The sequence below is a fragment of the Thermobia domestica genome, chromosome 9 (assembly GCF_964235325.1).
Source record: "Thermobia domestica chromosome 9, izTheDome1.hap1.1, whole genome shotgun sequence".
Lineage (NCBI taxonomy): Eukaryota > Metazoa > Arthropoda > Insecta > Zygentoma > Lepismatidae > Thermobia > Thermobia domestica.
In genome coordinates this window covers 135,489,304-135,508,869 of record NC_137462.1, presented here as the reverse complement: position 1 = coordinate 135,508,869, position 19,566 = coordinate 135,489,304, and the positions used below count along the sequence as shown (strand labels likewise).

At 33.7% G+C, this 19,566-nt stretch overlaps 1 protein-coding gene across 1 annotated transcript in view; it reads right to left on the bottom strand.

Moving 5' to 3' along the window:
• Positions 1 to 18,846: 18,846 nt before the first annotated feature.
• The window catches only part of LOC145661030 (ornithine decarboxylase-like), a 65,474-nt gene continuing 64,754 nt past the window's right edge, over positions 18,847 to 19,566 (bottom strand). Inside the window, exon 8 of the mRNA XM_081726467.1 lies at positions 18,847 to 19,222. Within this exon, the coding sequence (XP_081582593.1) occupies positions 19,123 to 19,222 (100 nt within the window). The 3' untranslated portion in view covers positions 18,847 to 19,122. The remainder of the gene's footprint in view (positions 19,223 to 19,566) is intronic.

The following is a 19,566-nucleotide window of genomic DNA, read 5'->3' as shown; positions in this document are numbered from 1 at the left end:
AACACACAGCCTACAAGTTTAGCTTTTGCTCAACCAAACTATACCTATCAATGCGTTTTTAACTGGATTTCTTGTATTGACGCTCCCCAAACAACACGTCTTAATCATGAATCTGTAACTTGAATTTTTGATTTGTTCTGCCCCATTTAAATTGTATATAGTTATAAGGTTTTCTTGTCCATAGTTTCTAAAGAAAATATCTAAAGCCACACAGACTTTATACCTAAGTACAAAGTAAAATTGTTCAATATGATCCATCTTAAGATAAAAAATAATCAGTCTACTTTAACAATAAACCGATATTGATATATTTACACTTATGTCCACAATGACTTTCGCATATCTATAACTGTCTTCTTATAAAAATACAACTTGATAATGATTTTGCAAGAAACTTTTAATACTGATACTATGTGTATAATCGAGAAATTCAGGCATATATTTGTGATAAATTTCATAGGAAAAGAATTATAAATAAGAAAATTAGAGTGAATAAAACAAAATGTTGCTAAATGGACAAGAAAGGTTTATTTTCGTTTTATTATTATTATTTTCTGCTCTTTGGCATGAAATTTTCCACAAACATGTCTTTGCCGATTATACACATACTAACATCATAAGAAATACCAGGCGAATTTGTTATCACATTATATTCCTACAACAACATATTTATAGACATGCGACAATAATTTGGACATGAATGTATATAGATATCAGACATGCTTTTCGTCCATATTTAACATTTTTGAACTTTGAATATTACTAATGGTTGTACTCAAGCCTTCGATAGGTTGTACACTATAGTCTGCTTAATTATTCACATTTTACTTATGATTTATTTATTTTTATCTTCGGGTGATGAAAAGGGGGGGGGATATATGGTGATCATGACGAAAAGAAAGTTAATTCTAGATTTGAACAGATTTACACGTTTTATGATTTCCTACATGCAGAAAGAGGTATTTTCCGATTTTAGTCCATCTCTTTGTCCGTTCGCCCTGATCTAAATCTGTTCACTTACTTGGAGGCCGTACCATTCAACGTATCTGCACCAGATTTTTGAACATTTCAGATTTTTATAAGATTCTCCAGTAAAATAGCACATTCCAGTTCAGTAACCTTGAAAAAGTCTTCAAGAGATAGTTGAGTTTTGTTCTTGGGTTGAGTTTAGTTTCGGATATTTTTTTCAAAAAACTGTTCAGTTTATTTTGCTTTTATAGTAGAAACAAATATTTCATCTACAATCTTATAATATGGAACAAATCATTTTACATCAAAATGTCTGGTAGGGATAGCTTGCTGTTTCTTTGCCTTTACGGACAAATTTTTCAATAAGTACTACATACATTTTTCTTCTACATTTCATAAATTAATATTTCTGTATTAACAATTGCCTGGTATGTTTCAATTTAAAACGAGAGACTGAGAAAGTTTAGCACGGTGAGCCATATCTTTTATTTATTTATTTATTTATTTATTTTTGACTATGCGCACCGACTATCTCACACTCCACATCATGTTTTTCTACGCAAGTACTCAAGACCTTCCTTAGACAACAGATATCACCGCTGGTAGTGACATCTACCAGTGTCAGGAAGGTGATACCACGTGTAGTGACACCAATTAGCGTAATTGCTTTCTGTTAGAAATTCTCATGAAGCAAAGAAAACCTCATTTGTTATTTAAAAATTTCTGCGAAATTTTCAAAACGTACAAATATATTCTATGAATTGATTTAGATAAACAAAAATATCAATAAAGTTCTCAAAATTAAAAAAAAAACAATGTCGTTAATGCCCTTTATGTAATTTTTTAGGTACATTTCCTTTATAAAGATTATTACTTTATTCACATTAGTTCGCCACTAACAAGCTGGTGAAAGGAAACTCATCACAATTATTAAATGAAACGTTCACAGAAAATCAGTTAGCTCATCTTTTGACCTTATTTAATGTGATTTCTGTTGTGCCTCTGTGAATAAAAGTGATCCCATGAAAAGTGAAATACAAGAAGGATGGATGAGAAATTTAAATAAAAGAACAAAGTACTTGGTTCTCATTTTTACCTTGGTTAATATTCTCATACTATTAAATTTAAAGAAGATATAGGTGTCTAGAGTAAAACACAGGTATATTCAAGCGTATACTTGCTGAATGTTTTCTAAAACTTCTATGAACAGGGTATTTCCTTTTTGTAAAAGCAAAATATACCCGCTCTAAACGTAATTAAATTATAAATAGATAGCATTTGCAGCAATTGATATGAAACTTGTACTTTTAGCTGTCATAACATGTAATTGTCTGCGTAGATGAAAGACATTACCTCTAAATAACACAAAAATATGATGCCTTGTGTTCGCAGTGAAATTGTATCGTACCCACCGAAATATTTTAGTGTTCAGCAATATATTTATCGACTACTGAGATTTTAATTACACTTAAAAATCAAACTTGTGATTTTAATTTCCCGATACACTTAATTAAATCTCAGTAAATTCCATGTTTAAAATTTTATTACTTCTAAAAATGTTACATGCATATTAAACATAGACGTATAACAAGATATATTAATAAGAAAACGTTTCAATTTATCCTTTAAGTGGTAACAATCGAAGATTTCCTGCATTCTGAAGACTTCCAAGGGATCCTAAAAGAGCCTGTGAAGAAGTTTTTCCCAAGGTTGAGGTGCTAGAAGATGCTCCACCAGATGGATGGGTCTGCAAGGTAGCTGTTGTCGCCGAACCATCTGCTCCTGGTATATTCAGAGTAGCTGCTGATGATCCAAGTGCAAGAGAGGCTCCAGAAATTGTTTGGGTAGCCCTAAGAACAGCAGCTGATGGAGGTAGTGAGAGAGGAGATAAAGGAGAGGATGATCCCAATGTAGTGCTACTGGAAGAAGCTCCACCTGAAGGGTGAGTCTGTACAGTAGCTACTGAGGTTGGTGCAACTAATCCGATAACAGCTGATGGTACTCCAACGAGAGAACCGGATGGTGCCAGAGAAGGTGAAGACCCAAAAAGATTAGATCCTTGAGCAAGTGAGAGAGGAGATAAAGAAGAGGATAGTCCCAATGTGGTGCTACTGGAAGACGCTCCTCCTGAAGGATGAGTCTGTAACGTAGCCGTGATCGTTGGTGGTGTTAATCCTGCTACGTCGATAATAGTTGTTGGTGCTCGAAGAAGAGAACTGGATCTTAACAAAGCTGGAGAAGATCCAAGAAGGTTAGAGGCTTGAGCAAGTGAGAGAGGAGATAAAGAAGAGGATAGTCCCAATGTGGTACTACTGGAAGACGCTCCTCCTGAAGGATGAGTCTGTAACGTAGCCGTTGTCGCTGGTGCGGTTAACCCAGTCACGTCGATAATAGCTCTTGGTGCTCCAAGAAGAGAACCGGATCTTAACAAAGCTGGAGACGATCCAAGAAGATTAGATGCTTGAGCAAGTGAGAGAGGAGATAAAGGAGAGGATAGTCCTAATGTAGAGCCGCTAGATGACGCTCCTCCTAAAGTTGATGCAGCTAATCCGATAATAGCTGATGGTGCTCCAAGAACAGAATCAGACGCTATCAGAGCTGGAGAAGATCCAAGAAGATTAGATTGTTGAGCAAATGAGAGAGGAGATAAGAGTGATGCTGATCCCAATGTTGTTCTGCTAACTGATGCTCCACCAGAAGGATGAGTCAGTAAAGTAGCTGTTGATGCTGATGATGCTAACCCACCAGCCGAAGCGGTAGCCACAAGGAAAGAGAACGCGAGTATTTGAAGCTGAAATTAGTATAAAATGGTAAAATTACTTATTGCAGTCTTTTTTAAATCAACAGAAGTAAACTCTCTGCTGTAGCTTATTCACATAAACTATGTTATGTTTTGAAAAGTATGAAACATCTTTTATTATAAATCTACTTTTGAAACATATAGTTTGAGTAACTATTAGTTTCATTTTTGTAAAACAGATGGTTGTATGTAGTGATGGTAATGTATTTTCTGAAAATTCGAATTTGTTACTTAGATAATCACATATTACTGTATTTTTTATTATTTTATAAAGAACATATTGGTTGTGGTAGTGCAGCATTTTGTAGCCTTTTAAACACACAAGCACATTGAAAGTAAAAATCAAAGTTATAAATTTTATTATGTTATTAGAGTTCAACAAAAAACTCTGTCCAATGATAAGATATACCCCAATCGCTAAACCTTCTTGAGCTGAACCAAATAATGTGATTGGGTGTAAAAGCTCATATGTAGTTTTCGAGAAAAAGAACAAAAACTATTAGCCTACAAAATGATAATGTAAAAATACCACACTACTTCTAGATGAAACTGATACTAATATACTCTCATAAAGCTGTTCAATATGGTACTAACAGAACAACAATACATTATACGGTTAATGAGATATGGCCTAAAAGAACGAGATGCACACCAAAAGTGCTCATTTGGTGCTCATTTTGCTCTAAATTTCACATTTCTCGTCATTTCAAGAAAGCAACTGCGTCGGGGAATATCTCCATCCTTCGTCTCCAACCAGTACAGGTTTTGTTAATTAGGTACCAGGAGTTGATTCACAATACATTAACTAGTGATGGATTCCGATCCGGGAACATGGAATTTTCGGTTGAAGATCAATGGGTAAACTGTGAAATTCCTCATCGCAGCTTTACATTATGCAGCCGATATTCATCGCCGATTACAGGGTGGGTGCAGAGAATGATGTTAGGAAGTAAGTGTTTGAGTTAAAGCAAGGCGAACGAGTGTGAAAGATGAGCAGAGATCTGAACTTCAAAAGCAGCATTAATTGATAACAACATTAACCGTGTTGAAAATTTCCTCATGGAACATAGGCATGTCACCATATAGGAGATTTGTAGGTCTAAGAATGGGAACACAGAACGAACAATTACAAAAGAACTGGGCACAGGAAAAGCTTTTTTTCTCATTGGGTTCCCCGCATACTTAATGACGATCAAAAAGGGGCAAGGTTTCGATCAAAAAGAGGCAAGATGTTGCAAATTTGATATGCTTCAGAAAAGAAGGATGCAATTTCTTGGAAAGTATTGTGACAATGTACGAATAAGAGATTCTAGATTCTATTATTAATCCGAGAAACAAGAAAGCAAGCGAAGCAGTGGGAACACACAGATTCACCATCACCCCAAAAAAATTTGTTAGGTGTCATCCATTGCTGTATGCTATCTTTTGGGATTCCATGAAGTGCTGTACGTTATCTTCTGGGATTCTCAGAGAGTTACATTATCTCGCTCTCTTCGGAAAGGTCATATAATTACGGACAAGAATTTTCGTACACTTCTGAATAGAGAATTTTTGCGAAAATAGACTGAGAAACGACGACAAATGGCAAATGGCAATTTCATTCTCCACATGGACAATGCACCATCACACCATGCTAATGTTGTGGTCTCATTCTTGGCAGACCACGGTATTGAACGACTGCCACACTCACCCAAATTACCAGATTTAGCCCCAAGTGATTTCTAGTTGTTTCCAATCCTCAAGGATTCTCTTCGTGGATCCCAATTTGCGAGTAGATCATCCTTGGTAATGGATTGAGCGATTGCCATTATGTATCAATAGAGAGGGAGAGTTTGTTGAGATATAGACACAATTCAATTCCCCGTAATTCCTTGTTCTTGGAAATTACGACGAAGTGACACGTACTTTTGGTGTGCACTTCAAATAATCAAACGTTACATTTCTAGTTCTGCTTGCTATGCATTGACCGATAGATCTCACCAGAACGACCAAACAAGAAGCTTCAGAGAAGATTCGCAATCGGAGTGTTCGAGAAAATAAATAAAAATATATTATCTAGTGCTAAGAAATATGTCATCCATTGACAATAATAATCAGCATTATTTTTTTTTTTTTTTTTTGGTGGAAGAAATCGATATTTATTTATATGTAGCAAAATATACGATTAATTGTCATATGGTTGTTTCTATCTAATAGTGTCGCTCATAGGTCTTTACGTATATATTACTCGTAAGCATACTCGTAACTATAGTTAATGAAATAGTGGATGAGAATCACCGAATTGAGATGCCTCTTTCCAAACACAATGTTTAGTATTTTAATTAACATGACTAAAATTCAAACTATACTCGAAAATGAAATCTTAATATGTTTGTCTCTTATATAACGTTTCAAAATCTTTCTAAGATTTATCAAAATTCGATCCTACAACATCTAAGGGGGCCTATCCTTCTCAAGAGCTATATTATTTTGTAGGCAATGACAGAATAAAAGTATTTGATATTTTTAAGAAGTATATATATATTAAAACGTTTCATGCATTCCTCTTCTTTAATAATGATACCACTAATAATATAAACTTTGGACATTATATATATATATATATATATATATATATATATATATATATATATATATATATATATATATGTGTGTGTGTGTGTGTGTGTGTGTGTGTGTGTGTGTGTGTGTAAAACTTGGTAAATTATGAGGTATTTACAATACAGAAGTACATGTAGACAGATAAACTTTATGCCAATAAACCAAAATTCTGAAGTTACTATAAGACTCGATAGTTGGAGGATATGTTGCACATCAAAAGTTTGAAATTTTACAATTAATTTTAAAATTATGTTTTGAAAAATTGTCAGAATGTTTATAGCAATATTATATAACAAATGATTTGCAAATCTGCAATAAGTGCCATTGAGGAACTATAAACCATCAGGAAAGATTATTTCCCCCGAAGAAAAGAATATCTGTTTACGACACTAAGTCTAAGTATAAATACTATTTTAGTTTGGATTAACAATATTCAGATTGTATTCTTAATACTTTCCATTTAATGTTAAAAAATACACCTTTTGCACAGAACTAAAGAAGAATGTTAAACTTACATATGCCATTTTCTTCTTGTGTCTGTTTCACCAGATCTACAGTATAAGGCACCGATCCTTATATATTAGCCCAGATTTCCTTTGACATTGCTTGGAATTGCGTTAAATGCTTTTTTCTTTCCCTTGTAGGTAAGAACAAAGTAAATCACAGGAAATATCAATTAGGATGTACACATGAACTCGAAGAAGCGTGAAGTATGAATGTTTCGTTGATCTGACTTAAAAGTTTAGTTCAATTGCGTTATCTGCATATTTCTGTAGTAGCGAAACGACAATTTCCTGATTGGGCTACACTCAAACAAAAAAAAAGTTATGACAATAATAACAATACTAAACAAAATCTAGTACAGGGAAAATGAAAACTTCGGTTGAATGATATTTAAGCTGATGTAATTTATTGCCTTGTCAAGATGAATTTCACTAAAACCTAAAAGAACTTTGCGAAGCCAATATCTGTAATAAGTTAAGAATACTTTAATATAATAATAATAATAATAATAATAATAATAATAATAATAATAATAATAATAACTTTAAGTGCTATGAACAGCTTGTAGGCAAAAATACAGCACTATATTAAAACCATTATAAATCATTTTAAACAAACCAGAAAATGTATACTGCAGAATGACTATTAGAGCAGATTGAAGCCTTTGTCAGAAGGTTAATATATTAAAATTATAAGGTTCAAACTGATATATAACACACAAAAAATTAAAAATAACAGTCAATTTTATAATATACTATTAAAAGAACTATGAAAATTAAAGTCTCATTTAACTACCATTTAAAAGAATGAAACAACCTTACTTGAAATTGCACATCCAATATGCAAAAATCTTGGTCACTTATTGTCATACATATTTTAACATGAAGACTGGTTCTTTGAATGAGAGATTATATAAAAATACACTGAAAATACACAATAACATTAAAATAAAGATAAGCAGCTAGAACCCTTGTCATAAAGATATAGTAGTTTAATTTTTGTAAGAAATGCTCTGATATTTCTTCTAACATACGTTCATTTTAAATTGCAATACATTGCCATCCTTATTAGTGAAGCAACCCACGTTATGCTTTATTTTTTGCTTAATTATGCTTTATATTTTTCCAAATTATGCCTTATTATGCTTTATTGTTAATTTCAATCATTGTTTACCATAAATCGTGTATGATGTATATTTACTATACATTAAATATTCTAAACATATTAATATATTTATTAATATTTTATGCAATCAGTTTCTTTCATATTTAATGAACTTTCTACTTAATGCACTTATAAAGAGTTATGTTTTACCCGAGTCAGTTTTTTTATCACCTCTGTGCCCCTTAGAGGTGCATATATGCAAAAAGGGAAAGTAAAAGATGCCACCAAAAGTGCTCAAGTTCAAGAGGTACACATGTGGAGTTTTTGTGGACTTTCTGTACATTTCGAGTCATCATACATAACTGCGCAGTTACACTTAGAATAAAACTATTTTTTATTCATTGCTGGCGAAAGCTTTTCTTTTTTGTTTTCTCCACTTCAAAGGATTACACCGAAAAGTTTACAGAAATAAAAATAAGCTTTCCATTGTTGCATTGTTATGTTCTCAAAGGTTTTGCACTGTAAATATTGGTTAAAAATATTAATAGGGTATGTTAAACTTGCAGTTAAACAGAATTTTCCAAGAATTGTGCTTTACATTTTAAATTATGCTTTATGCTTTATTTTCCAAAATTATGCTTTATTATGTTTTTAAAATTAGTTCCTTTTGGAACCTTAGACAACCACAACCATGTTGAAGATACCAACCATATGTGTAAATTGCTGTTATGCTTTTTATGCTTTTGGGTTGACTTACTTCTTAGTATTTCAAGTTTTGCATTTAATGCAACCAATGTCGATCGATTCCTAACACTATAAATCGGTACTCTTATTCCTATATTTTCTAAGCAATATTAGCTACTATATTTGTTATCCAACACCATTTGAATTAATAACTTTCCACCTTTCCGATAGGGCTTGAAGTCCCCAAAGTGATAACCAATATCCATATTCATGTGCGTATAACATAGTAGCCTTGAAAACATTTCTGTACAGCTTCGATTTCGTTGACAAGTGTGTTGGATAGACTGTTCCAGACAACTGAACCAAATTCCAATTTGGATCCAACAAGTGTCTTATATAGGTACACATAAGAACTACCATTTATAAAATCAGGCCATTGATAAAATATAAAACAAATTGTTTTTCTTGTTGATTGTAGCGCATCATTTATGTGATTACCAAATTTTAATTGTCTGTCACACAAAATACAGAGATCTTTAATTTGTTCATCTTTGTCTATTGTTACTCCATTAATTTTAATAATAATAATAATAATAATAATAATAATAATAATAATAATAATAATAATAATAATAATAATAATAATAATAATACAAAGTCCAAAAAATACGAACAAGATATAAAAACCAAAATTCAAGCGAGAGAAAGTGCAAAACTTCTGACCGTAAACTCGAGAAATGACTGATAAAAAATAAACTTGAATATATGTTGTGGCGCGCACAGCGGGTGTAAATCAAGACTCTAGGATAAGATTAAAAAAGGAAAATCGAAATCTTTAAAATGGATAATGACCATAGGAGAAAAAAGTTCGCAATAGCAAAATAGAAAAGAGGAATATCGAACACGGAGAGGTAGATTTATTAGTTACATTATGAAACAGAGGAATCATGCTATTTCCCGTGAATAGGATCATAAAAGGAAGAGTATCTAGAGGACGTCCGGTATTAAAATATCTGGAACTAATATTAGGATGTATTCGGTAGAAAACTAGAATTAATTAATAAATTTGGTTCCAGGAAAGATTAAAAATCGAAAGAAAGGTGCGTCAAACCAACCGTAAAATTGCTGTCCTGAAAATATAATAATAATAATAATAATAATAATAATAATAATAATAATAATAATAATAATAATAATAATAATAATAATAATAATAATAATAATAATAATAATAATAATAAAAGGCATTTGTAGTGAATTAGTGGATGGATTAACTAGGCTATCGATATACTGATAGATACATGATTTCACATCTAATCAATCCGCAGATTTAGACCTAGGCTACAAGAGCAGTTTAAGAAATGAAAGCAGTGTTAATTAATGACAAGCTAGTTCTTTATTTCTAATCAATCATGTTTGTTATTTATTAATAGTTGCAGAAATATGTGCCTGGTTGAATCTTTCTGAATATAAGACAATGCATATTGTTTTTTTCTTCTTTTAAACGGTTGAGTTTTAGGAAAAGAGTAACTAAATACCTAAGCTAATATGAGAAAAATAACATAAAAATTATGTTGTTGTTTACATATTTTTCAACATATATAAAATCGTAAACCCTTGGAGCACGAGATTATTAAGGAAAGAAAAGACGATGGAAAAGTAGGACCGTTCACTGATAGATAACTCCCTTCTAGTGCAAGAGGAATCTGACTAGATCCTGCTCTACGATTATATAGCTCGTGGCGTACAACGTTGTGCATGTGGATTTCCTTGAAGTTTTTTTTCACACACTCTTGTTACACTAGATTATTCACTTTCATTGATAAAGTGTCTGCTTTACCTGAAGGATAATCCTACAAACGTTAAAGTTAACATTTCCTTATTTAAAGAAAAGAAAGAAACGAATAAAACGAAAAATATATTTGTGACTAAATGAAATAGTCTCTTTACATTCAATATTCAAATTATATTATCAAATTTTATAAAAGTTAATGAACATCATTAATATTAAACTGGCAATCATACTTTACTATGCTTTTCTTCATAGTAGTTGGCATTATCTTCTTTGTTGTCCCAGGATGGCAGAAAAACACGCGAACAGTACAATCCAGTGAGTTCTGATGGCGGATATGATTTTCAATTACGCTTTGTCCATCGGCGAACACCTGAACGAAATTTTCCTCAATCGCTGGATCGGAATGTGAGTTAGGTCAGAACGGCTTCCAGCTTCATTGCATTGGGCATCAATTATCAGCACACTCTGGAGTATTGTGAAACCCGCTACACTGCTTACGAACAACTCAAGGAGGAAGTAGGGAGCACCATGGCTCATTGGTAGAGTAATTACCTGTATTGCATGGGTTCTCTAGTTTGCTCCCGACCAAATAATTTTGTGATGAACAACATCGTGTCCGTGGGTTTCCTTGGAGTGCTCCTGTACCCTTCAACGTTCTCATTCTACCATTTCTTCCATTATTATTCACTTGTCTTAATCACCCGTATCTCTTAGTCTAAACAGCTTAATCGTGGGACGTTAAACTGAAATATTTCATTTTGGAAAAGACATTCTTGCAGTATTTTAAAAAGGCACTCACGATATGCTGTCGCTGATGAACAGTCGGACAGGGAGGCACAGAAGAACATTGAAGAACTTATATAGATGTTTTGGATCCATAGGAGGGAACCAGTATATAATCACATAGCCATAAAGTGAGTGTAAAGGAATCTCTTGGCCACATTTGTAAAGAAAAAGAACTACTACTACTACTACTACTACTACTACTATTACTACTACTACTACTACTACTACTACTACTACTACTACTACTAATAATAATAATAATAATAATAATAATAACAATAATAATAATAATAATAATAGTTGTTTGTTTCAGATTCGACCAATAGTCACTGAGAAACGAAGTAACATACAAAACGAGTCAGGCTGAGCGTGGTCACCAAATATAGCAGTTTTTATTTTCTGGACCATTGGCTCTTGCCCACCGAATTTCGTTCAGATCCGGTCAGTAATTACCGAGAAATAAAGGCAAATCGAGCCTAGCCGAGAATGTTTCTTGACCTTTTTTATTCAATTGGTAATGGAATATTTGCTCGTCAAATTTGGATCAAATCCGCTCAGTAGTTAAAGGGAAAAAAGTCCCACACACATACATACACCTGGAGTGTAACTATAAGCACCTACACAGTTACGTCGAGAGCTTAAAAAAAACTATGATGATCGAACTACTACCACTGAAGAAAGAGCCAAAAAAATCCGAGAGAAACGAAAACAATTTTCGTTTCATGTCGTAAAACTAGGACAACCTTCTAAACTGTAAAGTTCTATGAGGTTCAATATTGAAACTGAAAGTAGTAGAAATAGCGCTTCCAGTTGGGATAGAGAGATAAGTTTGATATTTTACTTGATCATCGGACGCTGACTCCAGATCGAAAAAAAAAAAAAAAACGCTATCTCTTAACAATTCCAAGGTGACACTAGTTAAGACTTCCAAGCTACGATATTCATAATTGTCAGAAGTCTTGAATAATGGCTTTATCTTTGGTCTCAGTCGTGTCCATGTTCAATCAGGTTATAACTGATTTTCTTTGGACGGAAACTTGTAGTCAGGCTCTCCTCATAGAAATAGGTGAACCAAAATGTGACGAAGTGACTGATCAGTGGAGTCAAGACTGAAGAAAATTATTACAGAAGTCTGTTTTGATGAATGATGAACACCAGGCAAAAGGAATCAGGCTCCGAAGAGAAAGAGCTCCAGTACTTTTTCTTTAATGGAATTTAATCAAATCATTGTTATTAGAAACTCTTGAATAAAGATTATCATTGCTGTAATTAAATTTTACGTTTTATTTAAAAGTAAGGCAAACCTTTATTTTTTCCTGATATTTTTACATTTGCCTATAGTTTATTTCGATTGGACGAGTAAAATTAATTAGAGAGAGGAGTGAATCACAACCAATCTTACAGATATTTATATTTCGAAGAAAAATAATTCACACTATTTTCAAAGAATGCTCGTAAAATGTTTCATTTGTAATTTATGGCATCAGCACATGAGAGCTTACTATACACATATACATTTTCTATGTATACCAACTTATAATTATTTTTATACGTCTGTGTTCTGACAGCGGTCACAGTAGAAAAATTGTACGTTAAAAAGAGCTGTTATAAACTTAATCAGGAATTTCCACAAGCAAGCTTTTAGGTGCAGATTACGCCCTTGAGATTTATTATGTCTCGGAGGTGGAGTGAAGATAAAACGATTCATTGAAAATGGGACGTTAAAAAATAATTATAAAATAATAATGCTTTTAAGAACGCTAATTGTGAAGGAGAATTCAGCATGAATAACATCATGGCTTCTTGCATAAATATATGCGTGTACTCTTCTTGAAATTTATAATAAGAGACTATATTTAGATACGTAGGTAAGTTGTTACATTTATTAGGCCTATGAAGATAAGAAGTTCCAAAATTGAATAAAATCAGTCCAGGAAACAAGTTATCTAGTTTCTATCATAACCAATTTCGATCATCTCTGCTACTTTGTTTCTTTCGGGAGAGGCAGAATGGCAAAATTTGGTGCACTGTGCCAAGTACTTGGGATCAGTAAGCACGGCCGGATTTAGGATTCTTTATGTAAATCGTGATAAATATTTGTATTCAAATATGTTGAAAATTACTCAAAATAGAATAAGTTTTACTCCATATAAAAAATTCTTTACATGCTCTTTTCCACATGTGGTCCAGGGTTTGTTTCCCGATCGAAAAGTATTGAACGCACTACAGTTCTTCGGTTTCAAATTTAAATTATAAGGTTCTTCTCTCATATAGCCTATGTGCTGAAGAGAAACATTAAACATCAATATATATATATAATAACAAAAATAAAATCTAGAAAAAATAATTCTTAAACCTTCCATAGTTACTTTCTTAATTCAGGTTTATTTACAACAATAATGACAAAAATAGAACAGTACACACATCACTAACATATAAGGTGAGGTTGGGACGTACTTCAAAAACAGATTACATGTAATTTCAATCATTAATGAACAATGGAAATGCACATTAACTAGGTTATTGCCAGCCACTTAACATCATTATGCATACAAAAAGAGAAGATTTTAGCCATCTGTCCCACCCACGCGGTCCAAAGGCTGAAGGTAATGGGTTGTATGACTTGAAGTACAAAGGATGATAATATCGTTGTTCATGGCAAAGTCCAACCTTTTGAATGAACTCATGTGACTACTCTCTTTGGCAGGAAATTTTGTCTCTATAATAATGTCTCTCTTACATTAGATATCTTTTTCAATGTATTTTTTTATTATTATTTATTCGTTTAAACGTATATATGTTCCCCTAATTTTATAAAAGAATGTGGCTACGGGTATTTCTTTCATTGATTAATGTACTTCAAGTACGGAAACAAACACTTACAAATAAACACCACCAGAAAGTCTTCGAAATCGATTTTCAGTTTCCAGAAATTCAATTTAAAACATTGTCAATGTTAGACAGTTGCTGAAAAACAGCAGTCTTGAAGAAGACTTTGAACCCAAACTGACCTGACCCTACCCGATTGAGAGCACTGGTTGCAAAATAGTTCAGGCTTTCTAGGGTTAAAGAACAAGACAGATAGTTACTCTTAATGCCACTACATATCTCTACATTATCTTTTGTATTTTTTCACACATCATTCGCATATACCCACATAGCCCCATGCATTTTTGAATTCATAATTTTGTGAGTAATAGGAGTGTAGTGCAGGAAGAGAATTTAGTTTTAGAACTGAAATAGGGAATATCAGAATGTGACAAGCTTTACACGAATCTAAGACGATTAAAAAAAAAAAAAACGGAAATGTGCGTCATCTGTCCTACCCTAAACTGCGCCATCTGACCCCACTACCCAAACAGCACAAGATGTGCTAGGCATGTGCCATTTAGGTGTTCCAGCTACTTTTTAGGTACCCGACACTTGGCACATATGGTATTTATGTACTTAGTTTATGACGGAATAATGCACGTCAAAGAATAATGCACGTCCCTTTTCTACATCCTACTTAAGTGAAGCAGGATTTTCTGTAATGAACAGAATCAAATGTAAGAACAGGGCATAACTGTTAACTCCGGAACACGATATGACTATCCGTCCGCAATTGAAGATTATGCAAGGAAATCAAGCTCAAGTTGCACATTAATTTTGCTTCGTACACCAACTTGTTTTATTTATTTTGTAAAATTATAACCTTCATATGTTATTATTAAACAATTGTAAGCTTTAAAAGATATTGTTCGAAAATTGTTACATTACTAATATTATTGAACATTTCTAACCTTCATAAAATATTTAAAACTTGTGACGTAAATTAACCATGTTACTAAATTATAAGTTTCATACTTTGTTATTTTTCTGTACATTTTTAATGTTGAAAAAAGTATTTGTTATAATTGTGATGCCTATTATTGCTTCTTTGTTGTTTGCAAACTATTTCGTAACTTGAAATTTTAAGATATCATTCAATTCTTTCGACAAAGCATACATACATACAAATTACCTACATTTGTGTTTTAAAAGCACAAGAGGTTTCTTCTTTTGTTATTTAGTGATTTTCCTTCTTAGTGAAAGGTTGGATACAGTTTTCAAAAAAGAAAGTATATTTTTAAAAACCTGAGTCCTATATTTCATTGGAATTGTTTTCTTTTTTGTGAGAAGATCAGTAATCAAAAAAATACCACGGTATTTTATATTTATTATTATTAATATTATTATTATTATTATTATTATTATTATTATTATTATTATTATTATTATTATTATTATTATTATTATTAATAATAATAATAATAATAATAATATATGAGTGTGCCGCAACTTGAAAAACGTTGGGAAACCCTGATATATTATAAGATCCATGGCATGGCACAATCATTTCTATAACGCTTTATATATCATTATGATTATGTTAAGGAAGAAGGAGAGAGAGAGAGAGAGAGAGAATATAACTATTTATAGAAGCCCCATTATTTGAGATGATAACAACAATATATGTATTGCTTGTATGCTGAGAAGGGAACATCTTATATTGATGGTAGCATTTCGCGCTCAAATAGTGCGCAATCGATAGAGGACTGAAAAAAAAAAGAGGGAGAAATCCAAATCTATACGTGCGGACACCCAAAAACACAGGAGATACAGAGGAAAGAAGGAACAATAATAATGTGCAGATAGCAATGTCATAGAAATACCTGCAAAAGGAGTTAAGTCATTAAAAGGAGACTTGCACAGTATCGTAAGCAAACATTGTACCCACAGACTTGCTTAATAACGTCAGAGGTAATGCAGTGTTGCCAACTGAGCACAAAATAAACTGTTGTGCAATGGCACGGGGCACAAATGATAACATATATAAAATCTAATTATAATAAGTAACATACCTGTGAGTTCCGGATGGACAGTGTTGCCAACTTGTGAAGATAACCCTGTATGTAGTCCAAAGGTATAACATCGCAGATATAGAAGAGTACATGTAGTACACGAGTCTAACTAGTGGAAACCAAAATATGAGACCACTAATAAAAATAGAAGTACTGAAGTACGAAAATAACGGACGAATCACAGTGTCGAAGCAGTGTTGCCAAAGTGGAAAAATCGGAAAAGCAGCAAAACACAGAACAAACGTTGAAATGATGCATACTTCTGGGATGACCTATCTCCGATCATACTCGTGGTGGGCCTGTTTGACGTTCCACTCCCCCCACGCGACGAGGGCTGTAATGCCGCCCCTATCCACTTCCGGACGATAGGTCACGGTTATGTGGTTAATTTTATGTCAGGAATGTCTGGTGTAATTTGTACCAGTGCTTTTTGGACACCCTGTATATATATATATATATATATATATATATATATATATATATATATATATATATATATATATATATAAGGTGGTCCAACTACAATGCACGATGTTAATTGTAAATAAAACGCAAAGTTTTCAGAGAATAATCTTAATATTTTTTATTATGATAGAAGAATCTATGACAATTATGTGTGAAACAAAATATCGGCCAAATGCTCGCCACGGCTTCGGTGGCAGACTTCTATCCGATGGTCCATATTTTCAATGACTCTGAGACATAATTGAGGTTCAATATCATTAATGTGCCGAATTATCGCATCCTTTAGCTCTTGAATTGTTCTTGGCTTATTGACGTACACTTTTTCTTTTAAATATCCCCACAGAAAAAGGTCCAATGGTGTCAAATCACATCATCGTGGCGGCCAGTTAACATCGCCACCACGTGAGACTACACGGCCATTGAATTTTTCACGCAAAAGAGCCAATGTTTCGTTGGCTGTGTGGCACGTGGCACCATCCTGTTGGAACCACATATCGTCCAGGTCCACTTCCTCAATTTCGGGCCACAAGAAGTCCGTTACCATCTCGCGATAGCGAACACCAGTCACCATAGCTGCTTGGCCGACCTCATTTTCAAAAAAGTATGGCCCGATTATGCCGCCAGCCCATAACCCGCACCAAAGAGTCACTCTTTGTGGATACATCGGCTTTTCAACAATCACTCGTGGATTCTCAGTTGCCCAAATGTGGCAATTCTGCTTGTTAACGAATCCACTGAGGTGAAAGTGTGCCTCGTCGCTGACGATGATTTTCTTTGTGAAGTCACCATTCACTTGTGTCTGTTCAACCAACCATTCGGCGTATTGACGACGCTGAAAATGGTCAGTAGGCTTCAGCTCTTGAGTCAATTGAACCTTGTAAGCGTGTAAATTCAAATCTTTCTTCAAAATTCGCATCAGTGATGTTCGTGAGATGTTCAATTGTTGGGCACGACGACGAGTCGAGGTTGACGGCTCTTCTGCCACACTATCGCGAACAGCAGCAATGTTTTCCGCAGAACGAACTTGGCGAGCATGCACAGATGTCTTCACATTTCCTACAGACCCTGTTTTCTGAAATTTGCGCACAATTCTTCCGATTGTTGACACATTTGGTCGATTATGCTGACAAAAACATCACGAAGTGCACGAAATGCATTTTGATTTGAACGTCCATTTTCGTAAAAGGTTTCAATAATCTTCACGCGTTGCTCAATTGTGTACCTTTCCATGGTTGAATTTGCCAAACCCTGAAACAAAGAAATGTCAAATTAAGTTGGGCAAAAACCTTGACGTTACGGTGTGACACATAATTAACATCGCGCATTGTAGTTGGACCACCCGTTATATATGCGCGTATATAGATAGATAGATAGATAGATATAGATATAGATATAGTATTCTGCATCCCGCAATCGTTGTAAACTGCGTATCAGCCAATTGAAACGTCCTGACGTTGGGCTGTGACGAAGGCGCTATTCAACCAAACGTGCCCAAGCGTGCCGTCCCCGGGAATCACAAACACGTATACATAAAACAAACAAAATCAATTGGGTGCAACCGGGTACGCCACTGGGAAGACATTCGTGTATGTATAGTTATCATTGAGGAGTACGTCGCTGGCAAGGAAGTTGTCATATACCTAGCTGTGTGTTAGGACAATTCCGCGGTGCGTATGAAGGACTAGTTGACAGACAAAGCCTGTGACATTGCTACTGTAATTCCATTTTTTTTTCTGTTGTTTTATGGCAAAGAAAGAGGCAGTACAGTACACATATGATGTTTGCGAGAAAGAACGTGTGTTCCAAGTGATGTGTGTGTTTGTTTGTTTGTTAGTGTGCATTGAGTGCGCGTCTTTGCTATCATTAAGACACCAATTCGGGGTTTACTTTTTATGACTTTTTATGACAACAAAATAACTTTTGACTGAAATATTGTAATAATTATACAATTTGCTCTTTGTCCGTATTACAATTTCATGTTTTCGAGATAGGAAACTAGTCTGAAATGAGTTCATAAATTTTTAATCGTTCAAAACAAAGTTATTGGTTCGGAATGGGAGTAAATGTAAATTGAACGAATGAATACACCTCTTATACTGTTTACACCAATGTGGCAAGAACGGTAGAGGTCCTCAAACTCAAATCTTGAAGTATTGAATTAATTAACTACAATAATACATTGTGTTGTACTATACATATAGTTGAATGTTTAAAATTCTTTATCTTCTTGAAAACTCTTACACTAATGCATAGGAACCTGTTTCCGTGATCATTCAACGCGTGTTTCTTGATGTTGTAAAAGATTGTAGTGTGTGCATGAACACTGCAAATTTCCATATTCATCAATAATAAGTTAAACATTTTATCAACATGTATGTGCACACATGAAAGGTGACAAATTTCTAGTACAGTAATTTCAACTTGTTCAAAAATCCAATAAATGTTCTTTATCATTGCGATTTGTGAACCAAATAATACAACGGACCATTGATTCAAATTTCAAAGGATCAACACCAGGAGAACATGTGTTTCTACTCTTCTTCTTTCTCCTCTTCTTTATTGAGTGACTGAAGAATTTCATCTCTTGTAAATGATGTAGTGGTAATATGTGGAAGACCTTGCAATTTCAATCTGAAAATATATAATATATTGTAGCTTACTAAACATAAAGTAACATGCCTTCTTTATACTATATTTTCTACAACAGACACATTTGCGTCTGATTCCACTCGAGGTCGAGAGTGCGCCGCAAAAACATCCGCAAGTGATATGAGAGTGCATAGCCAGCTCTGTTTGGATCCGAACCAACGTAGATATTGCAACTGAAAGAAAATGGCATTCCTGTTTCCCTTATTTTTTTTATTTGGTAACATACCAACTTAGAACTGAAATAATGTGCGCATTCTCGGCCTTGAGCCGAAATAAATCCCTGTATGAAATGTTCCAAATGAAATTCATTTGATACTCGTAAAACA